Genomic DNA, 12,417 nt, shown 5'->3' with positions numbered 1-12,417 from the left:
AAGGGGTGAGACCAGATTTGTGAGAACTAGTCATCCCCGCTTTGGGGCCCTCATCCCTCTCAGCCAAACTGCTCTCCCCATCAGTGTGTGCACTCCCTTCCCGTCCCCAGCGCAGGGAAGGCTCCCAGCTGGTTGTTGTCTTTACTGCATCTCTGCACCCTTTGTGCTTTTAGGACCCAGCGACGCCCCGGGTCAGCCCGGCACACTCCCCTCCTGAAAATGGGCTGGACAAGGCCCGAGGCCTGAAAAAGGATGCCCCCACCAGCCCTGCCTCAGTAGCCTCCTCCAGCAGCACACCTTCCTCCAAGACCAAAGACCTTGGTCATGTACGTGGGGGTTGCCTCTGGCACCGCAGAAGCAGAGGGCTAGGGCAGGTGGGGTGGAGGAAGAAGGTTCTAGAAAAGGGACAAACTGGAGTGGTCGTAATTGGAGGGCAGAGGGGTGGAGTACAGAGAACACGGATTGGGGTGTGGCCCCCCCGCCCCGTTCAGATACTGGCTTTCCCCACTCACTGGCTGGGCCCTGTGGTACCAGTTCATGTTTCCAAGCCTCGGTTACCGCATCTGTAAAATGGGAACCAATCACCGTAGTCCCTGCCACGTAAAGTTGGGTGAGAATTGAGGGAGCTTTTGGGCAGGAGATTGCAAACTGGAGCTGGCACTGGGTGTTGTGGCCAGCTCCCAAGTGCCCAGCTCTTGAGAGAAAGGAATCTTCCGATCTTCTCTCTTCAGAATGACAAATCCTCTACCCCTGGGCTCAAGTCCAATACACCTACTCCGAGGAACGATGCCCCGACTCCAGGCACCAGCACGACCCCAGGGCTCCGGTCAATGACGGGCAAACCTCCAGGCATGGACCCGATAGGTATAATGGGTAGGCACGATGGGGCTGGGTCTCCGTGCTGGGGGGGTGGGGTGTGCCCCGGGTCGGGGTCAGAGCTGCATGGACCGGCTGGAGCACCAGGCAGTGTGTGGGAGTTGGGGCCCAGGGCCCGCCTCCAAGGAGACTCCGTGGTCAGGTTTGAGGAGGACGTGGACACCTGGTGTGTTAACACTGGTGGCAGGGCCTTCCGGGGCACTGTTGGACTCGGCGTGTGGCAGGAGCTTCAGACGGGCCAGGACCCCCAAGGTCTGACCCCATCTGCATCATTAGTTCCGTGAGACTCTGAGCCAACCCCCTTCTCTGGACCTCCGTGTCCTGCTCTGTAAAAAGAGATGGGCACCACCCTCAGCTTGAACCTTCTTGGACTGTGAGGACCTGGACCTTGGACCAGGTTGATGGGTTCAGTCCAACTGCCTGGAACAGGCAGCTTTCGAGTGCAGAAGACCTGCAGCTGGGCTGGGAGGCATCGTGGTGGCCCGAGCTTTGTCCGGGTCGGGAGGGGCGGGCACGCTCCCCCTGAGGGTCTCCCCCCGGTTGACGTCCGCCTCCTTGCAGCCTCGGCCTTGCGCACGCCCATCTCCATCACCAGCTCCTACGCGGCCCCCTTTGCCATGATGAGCCACCACGAGATGAACGGCTCGCTCACCAGCCCGAGCGCCTACGCCAGCCTGCACAACATCCCGCCGCAGATGAGCGCGGCCGCCGCCGCCGCCGCCGCCGCCTATGGCCGATCGCCAATGGTGAGCTTTGGAGCTGTACGTAGACCTTTTGGCTCCTTTTGGGGGGACTGGGCAAGAAGCGGGGAGGTGGTGGAGGTTGTTAGGCAGCTGCCTCTGGGATAGACTGTTTATTAGGAAAAGAAAAGGAACGTAGACTTTGGGGTCGGTAGACCTGGATCCCCACCCCCTGCTCACCCCGGTAGTCGTCTTGTGACATCACACAACTCAGCCCTCCCACCCTGCCTACCCGGTGGGGGTGTCTTTTTCCATCTGAGAAATGGGGCTGCTCCCTCTTTTTTCTGGGCTCTGTGGGGATGGGAACCCCAACATGAGTCCAGTGACTTCCACGTAGCCTGGGTTTGGTAAAAGAGGTTGCTCGCATACCAAGAATGAGTTCAGATTTGGGTCGGCAGAGAGGGGCTCTTTTCCAGGAGACGGTTTCTCTCCTGGGCGGCCTCCTCCCCATGTGATGGGCCTACTGAATGCCAGGGGCAGGAATGAAGTGGGGTTGCCCCAGAGAGCTGAGGGTGTGGGGATCAAGAATACTGGCTCAGAGTTGGGGGGTCTGGACTGCCCCCTGTCTCTGCCACCTGTCCTGGGCCAGACGCTTGCTGCCCGGGGCAAGAGGGAAAACAGGCCCTCCTCTGCTTGGCTGTCTTCGGGTCTTGAAGAGGCAGCTCTGTGTGGGCAGGACCTAGGATGTGGTGAGGAAGAGGCCGGGGGCGGGACGCGTGGTGGCCTCCCTCACTAAAGGCTGGCCTTGTCTTGACTTACAGGTTGGCTTTGACCCTCATCCTCCCATGCGGGCCACCGGCCTGCCCTCAAGCCTCGCCTCCATTCCTGGTGGAAAACCGTAAGTTCTGTGTTCACTGCATGCTGCCTGGGGAAAGCACACAATCCCCCTCCCCCGTCCCCACTACCTGAGAAGCTGTCTGCCCTCTAGAGGTGCTCCCAGACCAGGTGGTAGCCCCAGGAAACAGCTGCCTGGCCACACTCCCCATCAGCCCTGGGGCTCCTGCTGAATGGGAGGCGAGGGTGTTGGGGAACGCTGCATCGGATGGGGCCTCCATAGCCAAGTGATGTGAGCTGCCCTGGCCTCAGGAGCTCCTCTGGGTTTCAGCTGCTGGAAACACCCCCCAGCGGGCACCCACGGTGCCCTAAACAGCGGGAAGACGGTGCTGGCTCACCCCAGGCTCCGTGATTCACCCTCGGGGAGCAGACATATTTCCCTCCCTCTTACCCCTGGGCTCGTAAAGGAAAGGGTCACCTTCAAGCTGAACCCTTCCCAGGGGGATTTGTAGATGGTAAGAAAGGACACTCCAGGGCACATGTGAGGCTAATCACATGATCTGGAGCCGAGGGTGTGTGAACAGGAGCAGAAGTCAAGCCTGGGATCGTAAGCAAGTCCCCTCCCTTGGGAGAGTCAGGCCAAGAAGGTTGGGGTTACTGGGTTCCCTAAGATTTGGGGACTGGGGCCTGGAGGTGGGCCAGTCGGGATGGTGCTGTCTGACCTGGGCAGGACTCTGGCGGCTGAGCGGATCGGAGGTGACACAAGGGACGTTCGCCCTTTCAGAGCGTACTCTTTCCACGTGAGTGCCGATGGGCAGATGCAGCCCGTGCCCTTCCCCCACGACGCCCTGGCCGGCCCCGGCATCCCACGGCATGCCCGGCAGATCAACACGCTGAGCCACGGGGAGGTAGTGTGCGCCGTGACCATCAGCAACCCCACGCGGCACGTCTACACCTGGTGGCAAGGGCTGCGTGAAGATCTGGGACATCAGCCAGCCGGGCAGCAAGAGCCCCATCTCCCAGCTGGACTGCCTGGTGAGGACCCGGGACTACAGGCCTCCCTGGCTGGCGGAGGGGCAGCCCTGGCCGGGCCGCGGAGCAAGCCGGCTGACCTCTTGGGGCCTGGGTTTACCATCTTTAAGTGGAGATGATTCCGAACTTTCTGGGGTTTGTGACGAAATGCATGAAAGATTGAAGGGTTGTGGATGAGGGAGGGGTTGGCCTGACACCTGCCGTGAGTGAGGGCCGGATGTGAGCCGGGGCGGGGAGAGTGCTTGGTGCCACTGGGTGGCCCGAGCTCAACGTTGCCCCCTTCTCCCTCCAGAACAGGGACAACTACATCCGCTCCTGTAAGCTGCTCCCCGACGGGACGCACGCTTCATCGTGGGCGGCGAGGCCAGCACGCTCACCATCTGGGACCTGGCCTCGCCCACACCTCGCATCAAGGCCGAGCTGACGTCCTCGGCTCCCGCCTGCTACGCCCTGGCTATCAGCCCCGACGCCAAAGTCTGCTTCTCCTGCTGCAGTGACGGGAACATTGCTGTCTGGGACCTGCACAACCAGACCCTTGTCAGGTGAGGCTGCGATGGGGAGCAGGGGGTGCTCGTGCTCGGAAAGGTTGCGCTGGTCGTAATGGGGACCGGCCTGTCCGAGGGGCTGATGGCCTATGGGGTGGCCACAACGGGGTGGGCTAGGACACCTGGGTGAGGAGACCGCCTGACCTGCCTTGTGCGAGGGGGCGGCCACCTGTCGGGTGCTCGGCCTGGGCAGAGGATGGAGGAGAGCTGCAGAAGGTTCTGGGAAGTGGGGAGCGTGGAATTCAGAGCAGTGGAGACAAGCAGAGGGGGAGGACTGAGGAAGGAGGGAAGGCATGGGGACCAGGTCAGAGCAGTGTCACGTGGTGGTTATCGCGGGGCCTCGGGAGCAGCGGCCCAGTGTGACTGCCCCCGTTACAGCCTCGTGCAAGTCACTCAGCTCCCGGGTCTCCGTTTCCCGTGTGTGAAGCGGGCACGGTGAGGGCCGTCCTCGGAGTTAGCGCACCGTGCGGGGCAGTGTGCCTGCCCCTGAGTTGGCCTGTCGGTACACACTGGCTGTCTTTGTGGCTCGTAGGAGCATCCCGCTTGTGTGTGGCCTCGGCCCGGCCCGGGCATGGGGAGAGGACCTGCCTGTGGGAGGAGACCCAGGCCCAGCTCCGCTGCAGGCTCACCATGGTCCACCCCCTTCTGGGCCTCAGTTTTCTCTTCTGCTCAGACACAGCTCCCTTGGATGGCTGCCAGCTTGGCAGTCGGTTCCGTAGGATTCACCCCGTCTCCCTGCTTGGCCTTTGTAGGCAGTTCCAGGGCCACACGGATGGGGCCAGCTGCATAGATATCTCCCATGATGGCACCAAGCTGTGGACTGGAGGCCTGGACAACACCGTGCGCTCCTGGGACCTGCGGGAGGGTCGGCAGCTGCAGCAGCATGACTTCACGTCCCAGGTGAGCGCTCCCCTCCCCTCCCCCAGGGCAGTGTGTTCCCTTCCCTTCTGGGGTCCCGATGGCTGGGTCAGGGGACAGGGGGCCCTCACAGCTGGCCATTGCAGATGGACCTGAGACCAACCTCAGCCAGCTTGGAGGGCTTCCTGGAGGAAGCGGCAATAAAGTAGAACTGACAAGGCCCTGGAGTTGGGCATACTCGACCCAGCTGCTCAGATCCGATTCTCGGCTCTGTTGTTGAGCACTGTGGCCTTGGTTTTCTCCCTCGTGGGATGGGCATAGTAGTAGCTCCTTTGTAGGTCTGGCGTGAGCACCTAAGGTGGTCCCTCTCAAAGCCTTAGCCGTAGCCTGGCTCAGAAAATGTCTTATGAGCATTGGGGAGCCTGATTCTCCGTCATCGTTTGTGTTACTCATTTAAATATTTTAGCTGTATGTGTGTAATATTTCAGTGTTTTTTTTTCAGTTTTTTGTTTTTTTTTTAAGGAAGGCAAAAGTCACAGTAACTTTGAAAGAGAAATGCCTGTGGCATCTCTGAGTTGGAAGGCTGGCTCTGCCGCTTACATTCTAGTCAGCAATCTCTGAACCTCTAATTCCTCGCCCCTAAGAGGCATTTCGGGGATGACGGAGAAGGGGGTGCTTGGCCTTGAAAAGGGCACGTGGGGAGGTGATGGGGGGGCAGGAGGCCCCTGCGCTCCGGGGGTCTTTGAGAGGAGAGGCCCCTGGGGCCCCAGTGCGGGGCGGGGTGTGGGGCCAGGGGAGCTGAGCCTGCACCGCCCCTTGCAGATCTTCTCACTGGGCTACTGCCCCACCGGGGAGTGGCTGGCCGTGGGCATGGAGAGTAGCAACGTGGAGGTGCTGCACCACACCAAGCCTGACAAGTACCAGCTGCACCTGCATGAGAGCTGCGTGCTGTCCCTCAAGTTCGCCTACTGCGGTGAGCCTCAGGGAGCCCGGGCAGCCTGGCCTGCCCGCTGTGTGGATGAGGGACCCGGGGGAGCCGTGGCTTGGATGGAATCCAGCCTCCTGACCCCGACCGACCGCTGTCATGCCCCCTGCCCTGCCCCCCTGTCCGCATCCAGGGGATACCAAATGCCCAGGGGGCCAGGTCAGAGCCAGCGATTGCTGGCCTGGGGCAGAGGAACAGCGCTCAGCCTCCCGGCCCTTCCTCCAGGCGCTGAGGCTGCTGGGAGGCTCGGCTGTCTCCTCTGCTGACCGGCTGTGCAACCCCAGGCACGGGCCCCTCCGTGGCTCTGGGGGGGGGCAGCGCGCGTTAGCACAAGCCGAGCCCTGGCAGCGTGCCTGCCGACCCCCAGCTGCAGCTCACTCTCCAGGCCTCAGGGTGCTGCTGTTTCTAGTGCCTCTGCCGCCTTCTGATAGCAAAACCGAGAAGGGTCAGCGGACTGATGGCTCGAAAATGTACCTTGTGGGGAAGCGTGATGTCTGTGATCAGCTGCACATCCTCCCTCTCCCCATCCCGGCCGCGCCCTTGCCTCCCCTCCCCCGTGATTACAGAGAAAGGTGTCCTGTGGGTGTCTGTGAGTCAGGGGTGTCGCTTGCGAAATGCCCCCTGCCAGCCGAGAGTCCAGCTCAGCGCTGGTTGGCAGTTCACACCACGTCTCCAGGGTGTGAGCCACAAAGCGAGCCACAAAGCTGATGCTCCCTTTGCCTCCCTTTGCCTCCCGCCTGCAGGCAAGTGGTTCGTGAGCACTGGGAAAGACAATCTCCTCAATGCCTGGAGGACGCCGTACGGAGCCAGCATATTCCAGGTACCACACACCACCCGGGCGCCCCAGAGCTCTGCCCATGGGGATGGGGGTGGTGGGAGGCAAAGCAGGACTTGCCCTGGGCCCTCCCAGCCCCTACCTCATGGGGGGTCCAGAAGGGGTTCCCCAGAGCCAAGGCCTTGGACACACAGCGGGACACACGCTGCTGCCCGTGGCGTCTGACACGTAGGGCGAGGGCTTTTAAGTGGGTAGAGGGGTGCTGCTTGTAGGATTTCTAGAGCAAGGGGGAGTCAAGTTATGCTCTTGGCTCTGGCCTGTGCACTGAGCACTCACAGGGGCACTGGTCGGGCTCTTTTCAGAGCAGTGTTACCTGGTGTTCAAGTAAGTCTGTGCTTCATCTCAACACCTCAGTGTAAGGAGTGAGGAGGGGCAGGAGAGGAAGGGTCTGGAAAGAGGTGGGAGAGCGGGAAGAGGCTTTTCATGATTTTTCAGGATCTGGGTCCCAACATAACACTGTGCTCGTGTGCTCCCAGCCGACAAGCCGCTTCTGGGGGGTCGACACTGGGTGGGAGTGTGTGGCGTCCAGTGTGTCACGTGTAGCCATCAGAGTCTCCATAGTTACACTGGATGCTTCGGGTCGGGTGTAGGTCTCTCCGTAGCTCGGCAGGCTGAGGCTCTGGCCCGCCGACGCCCGCGCCCTGCTCGCGAGTGCTCCTACCTGTCTGTAGGTAAACGCCAAGGAGAAGGCCGTGTTCCGGTGTCCTCTTTGGAGCCATACCACTCTGAGATACCCGGGGTCCCGTTAATGAGCTTTCCCTGGTGGAAAGGCCGGAGGACAGGGCATCTGTCCCTGAAAGTGCCTCCGCAGGCTGCATTGGGAGGCCCTGCTGGGCGCACTGGGGGCTGGAGCTCCGGGGCCACCTGCAGAGGAGGGGGTGAAAGGCGGATAGCTCATCCGCTTGGGAATCGTGCTGAGTTCCAAGAAAGTGAATTCCTGCCTTTTTCTCCCCCCTCCCCCACCCTCCCGCCTGTCCTCGCCGCCTCCGCCATCCAGTCCAAGGAATCCTCGTCTGTCTTGAGTTGTGACATTTCGGCGGATGACAAATATATTGTAACAGGCTCTGGTGACAAGAAGGCCACGGTTTATGAGGTCATCTACTAAAGCAGGACTCTCACAGGGCTGTCAGACTCCGGGAGAAACGGACTCGGCGGTGACAGGGCCACCCCGCGAGGGGCCCCGAGGTGGCGGAGGCTGGCGGCGGGCGGCCGGGCGGTCCAGGGCTGCGCTCCGGCAGGCCGAGAGGGCGTGCCCTCCGCGCCCTGGACCCCCGCCCCCGGGCACGGACTCCGAGGGATGGCTCTCCTCCCCCGTCCACAACCCTGGCAGATGCTACAAGTAGATTTCTTTGGAGGCTTGGGGCCGCGGCCCCCCACGGACCCCCCCCTCGTGAATCTCCCGTCTTTCCTTCCCGTTTCTTGGGCTCTGTCCCCCCCCCCACCCCGCCCTGGGTCGGGGACACCGGAGCGGACCACGTGTTTGTGCTGGGGGAGAGGGGGGGGAACCTCATTTTCCCCGATTGTGCGGCGCACAACATTTGTGAAAAAATGTAAATAACAGACTCGTCTATCTCGGACTGGTCAGTGGGGGAGGAGGCCCCTTCCCACCGAGAACGCTAGCGGGAAGCGCTAGCCGTGTACTTCGCCTGCTGTATTTGTAACCCACTCGTGGTGGTGGCTTTTTTTTTTTTTTTTTTTAAGGGACATCCCCATCTGAGAAGGGGAGGCCGGGGAGGGCGAGCCCAATGGAGGGGGGCGAGGAGCAGAGGAAGGGAGCTACTGCAGGTGACCAGACTGAGCGGGAGGGGCCCCCCCGGCACCTGTGCTCCCCGCGGACTTGGGGGGCTGCCCAGGGCCTGTCGGGACCCGCGGGGGCTGCGCCCACGGCCGGGCAGTGCGTGCGCGGGGCCAGCCCGGGCTGACGAAGGTTGGATCCTCTGCGGCCTCCTGCGCTCCCCTCGCTCTCTCTCAGGGGTCCCGCTCTCTCTCTCTCTTTCCTTCTGGCCTCTCTCTCTCTTTGGTGCGCACTTGGTCACGGTGATGAGAGGTGGAGGTGCAAAGGAGCTCCACCCCTGGCCCTTCTTGATCTTCGGACACAACCTTAAAAGGAAAAAAAGTTAGCGGAAAGCCTAGCGACTCAGCTCAGGGAGCTACCAGAGCAAACTAGCAACTGATGTGGGTGCTTTTTTTTTTTTTTTTTTTTTTAATTTGAATAAAAAGAATTAGAATCGCTGTCCTTTATAAAATGCCTTCTCCCCCCTTCCTGCCTCTGATCCCCGTCCTCCTCTCTCCCCCGAGGGGACGAGTGTCATCATCCCACTTGGGTTGTGAGTCCCGAGGGATGGTCTCCCCTGGCCCGGCCCTGGGCAGCACAGTGGGGCCGAGGGGACCCGGGGGGTCGGGTGGGGACGCCGATCCTGACACTGTGGCCACTCCTTGTGCTTTGTCTCTTTTGGTACCAAAATGTTCCGAGGTATTAGGATTTGGGTTTGGTTTGTTTCCCCCCCGCACCCCCCCACACCCCCGTTTTCTTGGTCTTTTTTTTTCCTTCTTCTTCTTCTTTTAAGGAAAAGCTAAAGGCCGGTGTGAGTCCTGGTGGTGGGCTCTCCGTGGATGTAGCATATGGAAGATAATTTTGATACTGCATTTTTATGGATTATTTTATAATGTGTGATTCTTTCTGGAGAGAAGGAAGGAAGGGGCCCCAGTGGAAACTGCTGGTCTTCAGTGATCTTGCTCCAGGCGAGCAGCTCCCCCATCGTGACCCAGAGGCCACCGAGACTGGCCCGGGCACCGTGTACCTTTCCGAGGTTGGGGAGGGGCCCTCTAGAGTATTTCTCTGTCTTTCTCTGGGTCTCAGATGTTCATCTGCCGTGTCTTGTTAAGGCTCTAGCCACAAGGGAGGGTGAGGGTAGAAGAAAGTTGATTCCTGAAGAAAAAAAGAAAATGAAAAGTCATTGTAATGAGCTGTTTTTATATTTTTAAAAGTTGCTATTTAAAGGTTGGTTTGATTGTTGTGTTTTAATTGCCTCCACACCACCCCCCCCCCGCCACCCATTGGTCAGTCAGTCCTCCCCAAGAAGAGGCCTGGGGCCACTGTCCATCACCCTCATGCCCTGCCTGGATTCTGGGTGATGTCCTGTGTCCTCCCTAAACAGGAGCTCTTCTCATTTCAAAGCACTTCCCGTGCTGCCCCCAACCCCTCAAAGTCTGATCAAGACCCCTGAAGGTGTGATCTTGCAGGATGGTGAGGGGGGACTGTGCTCCATGCCTCCCCAAACTCCGAGGAGTGGCAGTTAGGAGTTGGGATTTCCTCTGGACATGTGGACAGGACAATGTTCCCTGAGGCGAGGACCGCAGGTGTCCACCAAAGTCTTAAGACAGCCGTCAGTGCAAAATTTGTTGGCAAAAAGATGAGATGGAAAGAACTTCAAGTGTCTGTGAACATCTGGACTCTGGAAACCTACACCATCTTAAATTTAAAGTTAGATGTTGTAAGGAGGACTTCAATCTCTAGTTCACAAAGGGGTGTTTGCAGAAGGGGTACGGTAGGAGATGCAGGCCAGTGCCCCTGGGGAGGCAGGGCTGGGCTAGGGTGCTCCCTAGGCTCTGGGATTTCCTGCACCCCTTAAGAGAATTGTCTCCTAAAGCTGGAGACTGACATGGTTTCCAGCTCCTTATTTGGTCAAAGTCCTTCTAAATCACGATTGCGCACACACACACACACACACACAAAAGGGATAATTTAACATTTTAAAAAAGGAATTACAATTGGATAAAAAGCACAGTCTTTGTTAGTCTAGGAAGACAGCTGGACCGCATGCACAGAGGGGTTGTCCAGCTGGCGGAGATGTCCACTCAGGCTTCTGGAGGAGAAGCTTCCAGCAGGTAGGAGGAGGAATGCTGATCTGAGGCCGCAGTGTGGCTAACAGCTCTGTATTGATTGCGTGGACTTCAGTAAAACATCACACTCCTCTCCACATTTATGCATTGAAGCCGAGGGCTAGAGGGCCAGATGGGGGGCTCTGGCCAGAAAATTCTGGGTGTGCCCAGGACCCGCCCGGGGATTGCCCGCCGGTGCTGAGATAGGAGTTGGGCTTGCAGGCCTCGATGAGAGGAACAGGAACCGGTCTATCAGAACGCTCACCTCCAGTCTTGTCCCAGCAGAGGTGGCTACGACCATTTCTGAGAAGAGGGGGTAACCTCTGGAAAGCAGTACCCAGAATTCCCGGGCATGGTCAAGGAGTTAGAGCTGGCCAAGAATTGGTCTCGATCACGGATGCTCACAGTCGAGGGTGGGGAGACCACACAGCCCCTTGTTTGTGTGAGCGCTGGTGGCAACACAACCCTGGGCACCAGCCCCAAGAGCCTTGCCTGCTGCCTGTTGTCACCACCACTGTGCCTTATAACAACTCGCCAAGCCTCTCCAGGCAGGTTGTCCTGCGTGCTTCCTCCTCTGCTTCTCACCCAGTTGGTGAGAAACCCCAAATCTCCATCCCGCTGCAGGTGAATCTGCATTTCATGGGTCCCTCTGCTGATCCCTTGGCACTTGGGCACTTGCACGCTTGTGAGGCGCTCTTCTAGTCCAAGGTGAGGGGCCCACTCACAGCCAAGGGACCGCCTCCTTCCACAGGACCCCCAGGGTCACCTCTGTCTCCTCCTCACCCCCTTGACAGCATTTTCCAAGTCCCCACTAACCTTTCCCTGCAGAAATGCAGGCCCGATCGATCCTGGCATTGGCCACACTTCGCCGCACCTGCCTATCTGCCTCGCTAGACTAGCTTCCCCGGAGGGCAGCGCCCAGGAAGTCGGTGGCCCTGGGCGGTCCTGGTGAATAAATGCTGAGCTTTCCCCTGCTGCAGCTGATCCTATTTCTCTGGCAGCAGGGCATCTGGATGCTCGTAACTGAAGCCCCGAAGTGAACAGACTTACCGAGTTCTTTCAACTCTGCCCTTGCTCAAAGCAGGAAGATTTTTTTTTTCAAAACGGGGGGGCATGGTTGTGAGAAGGCAGCTCTCATGCTTTAAGTCCCTGTCAGATTAGGTACAGACGTCCAGGTCATCCCAGGCCACAGCTGACCAGGCCACCCCTCCTGGCCTCTCTGAGTCCCTGCCTGTCCCCTTTTCCCCATAAGCTGCTCAATTGCAGCACAGGCAGTGACGCTCCTAATCTTAGGGTGTCTGAGAAGGTATAGAGATCAGCTCTGGATAGTGCAGCTGGACAGATCCTTAGCAAGACTGCTAAATACTATAACCTGGCCACCAAATTATTTTATGATGATGGAGTATACTTTTTGTTTTTGTTTTTGTTTTTTGTTTTTTCAAGAACACCATGCTTGAAAATGAACATTATTTATAAGGTAAAGTATTGCAAACATGGTTAAACCTTTTAACAATTTACATGGTTATGCACCATTTTATTTTTCTTAGGATAACTGTAAAATACACTCTAAAAAAATTCCAGTACCCACGAAATATTTTTTCCTAAAAAAGATTTTATTTGACAGCACTAGTAGGGTGAGGAGCAGATAGAGGGAGAAGCAGTCTCCCTGATGAGCAGGGAGCCTAAAATGGGGCTCAATCCCAGGACCCCTGGGATCATGACCTGAACCAAAGGTAGATGCTCAACTGACTGAGACACCCAGGTGCCACCCTCATTCAGCATTTTTAAACATTACACTAAAATTGGACCTTTGGTATTTGAAGAGGTATCTATACTGAGCCCTCGATTTTGTGAATGGGACAATTAAAGTTCAGAAAGGGCAAGAGACCA

General features: G+C 58.5%; 1 protein-coding gene across 1 annotated transcript in view; it reads left to right on the top strand.

Moving 5' to 3' along the window:
• TLE3 (TLE family member 3, transcriptional corepressor) overlaps positions 1-9,649 on the top strand; it is a 47,035-nt gene extending 37,386 nt beyond the window's left edge. Inside the window, 12 exon segments of the mRNA XM_038580847.1 lie at positions 174-326; positions 732-873; positions 1,438-1,622; positions 2,378-2,454; positions 3,175-3,346; positions 3,348-3,425; positions 3,715-3,759; positions 3,762-3,964; positions 4,720-4,867; positions 5,648-5,798; positions 6,554-6,630; positions 7,643-9,649. Coding sequence (XP_038436775.1) covers positions 174-326; positions 732-873; positions 1,438-1,622; positions 2,378-2,454; positions 3,175-3,346; positions 3,348-3,425; positions 3,715-3,759; positions 3,762-3,964; positions 4,720-4,867; positions 5,648-5,798; positions 6,554-6,630; positions 7,643-7,750 — 1,539 coding nt within the window. The 3' untranslated portion in view covers positions 7,751-9,649.
• Positions 9,650-12,417: the final 2,768 nt, after the last annotated feature.

This window comes from Canis lupus, chromosome 30 (assembly GCF_011100685.1).
Source record: "Canis lupus familiaris isolate Mischka breed German Shepherd chromosome 30, alternate assembly UU_Cfam_GSD_1.0, whole genome shotgun sequence".
Classification (NCBI taxonomy): domain Eukaryota; kingdom Metazoa; phylum Chordata; class Mammalia; order Carnivora; family Canidae; genus Canis; species Canis lupus.
The sequence above is the reverse complement of the archived record's forward strand: the minus strand, read 5'-3'. Positions and strand labels throughout refer to the sequence as shown.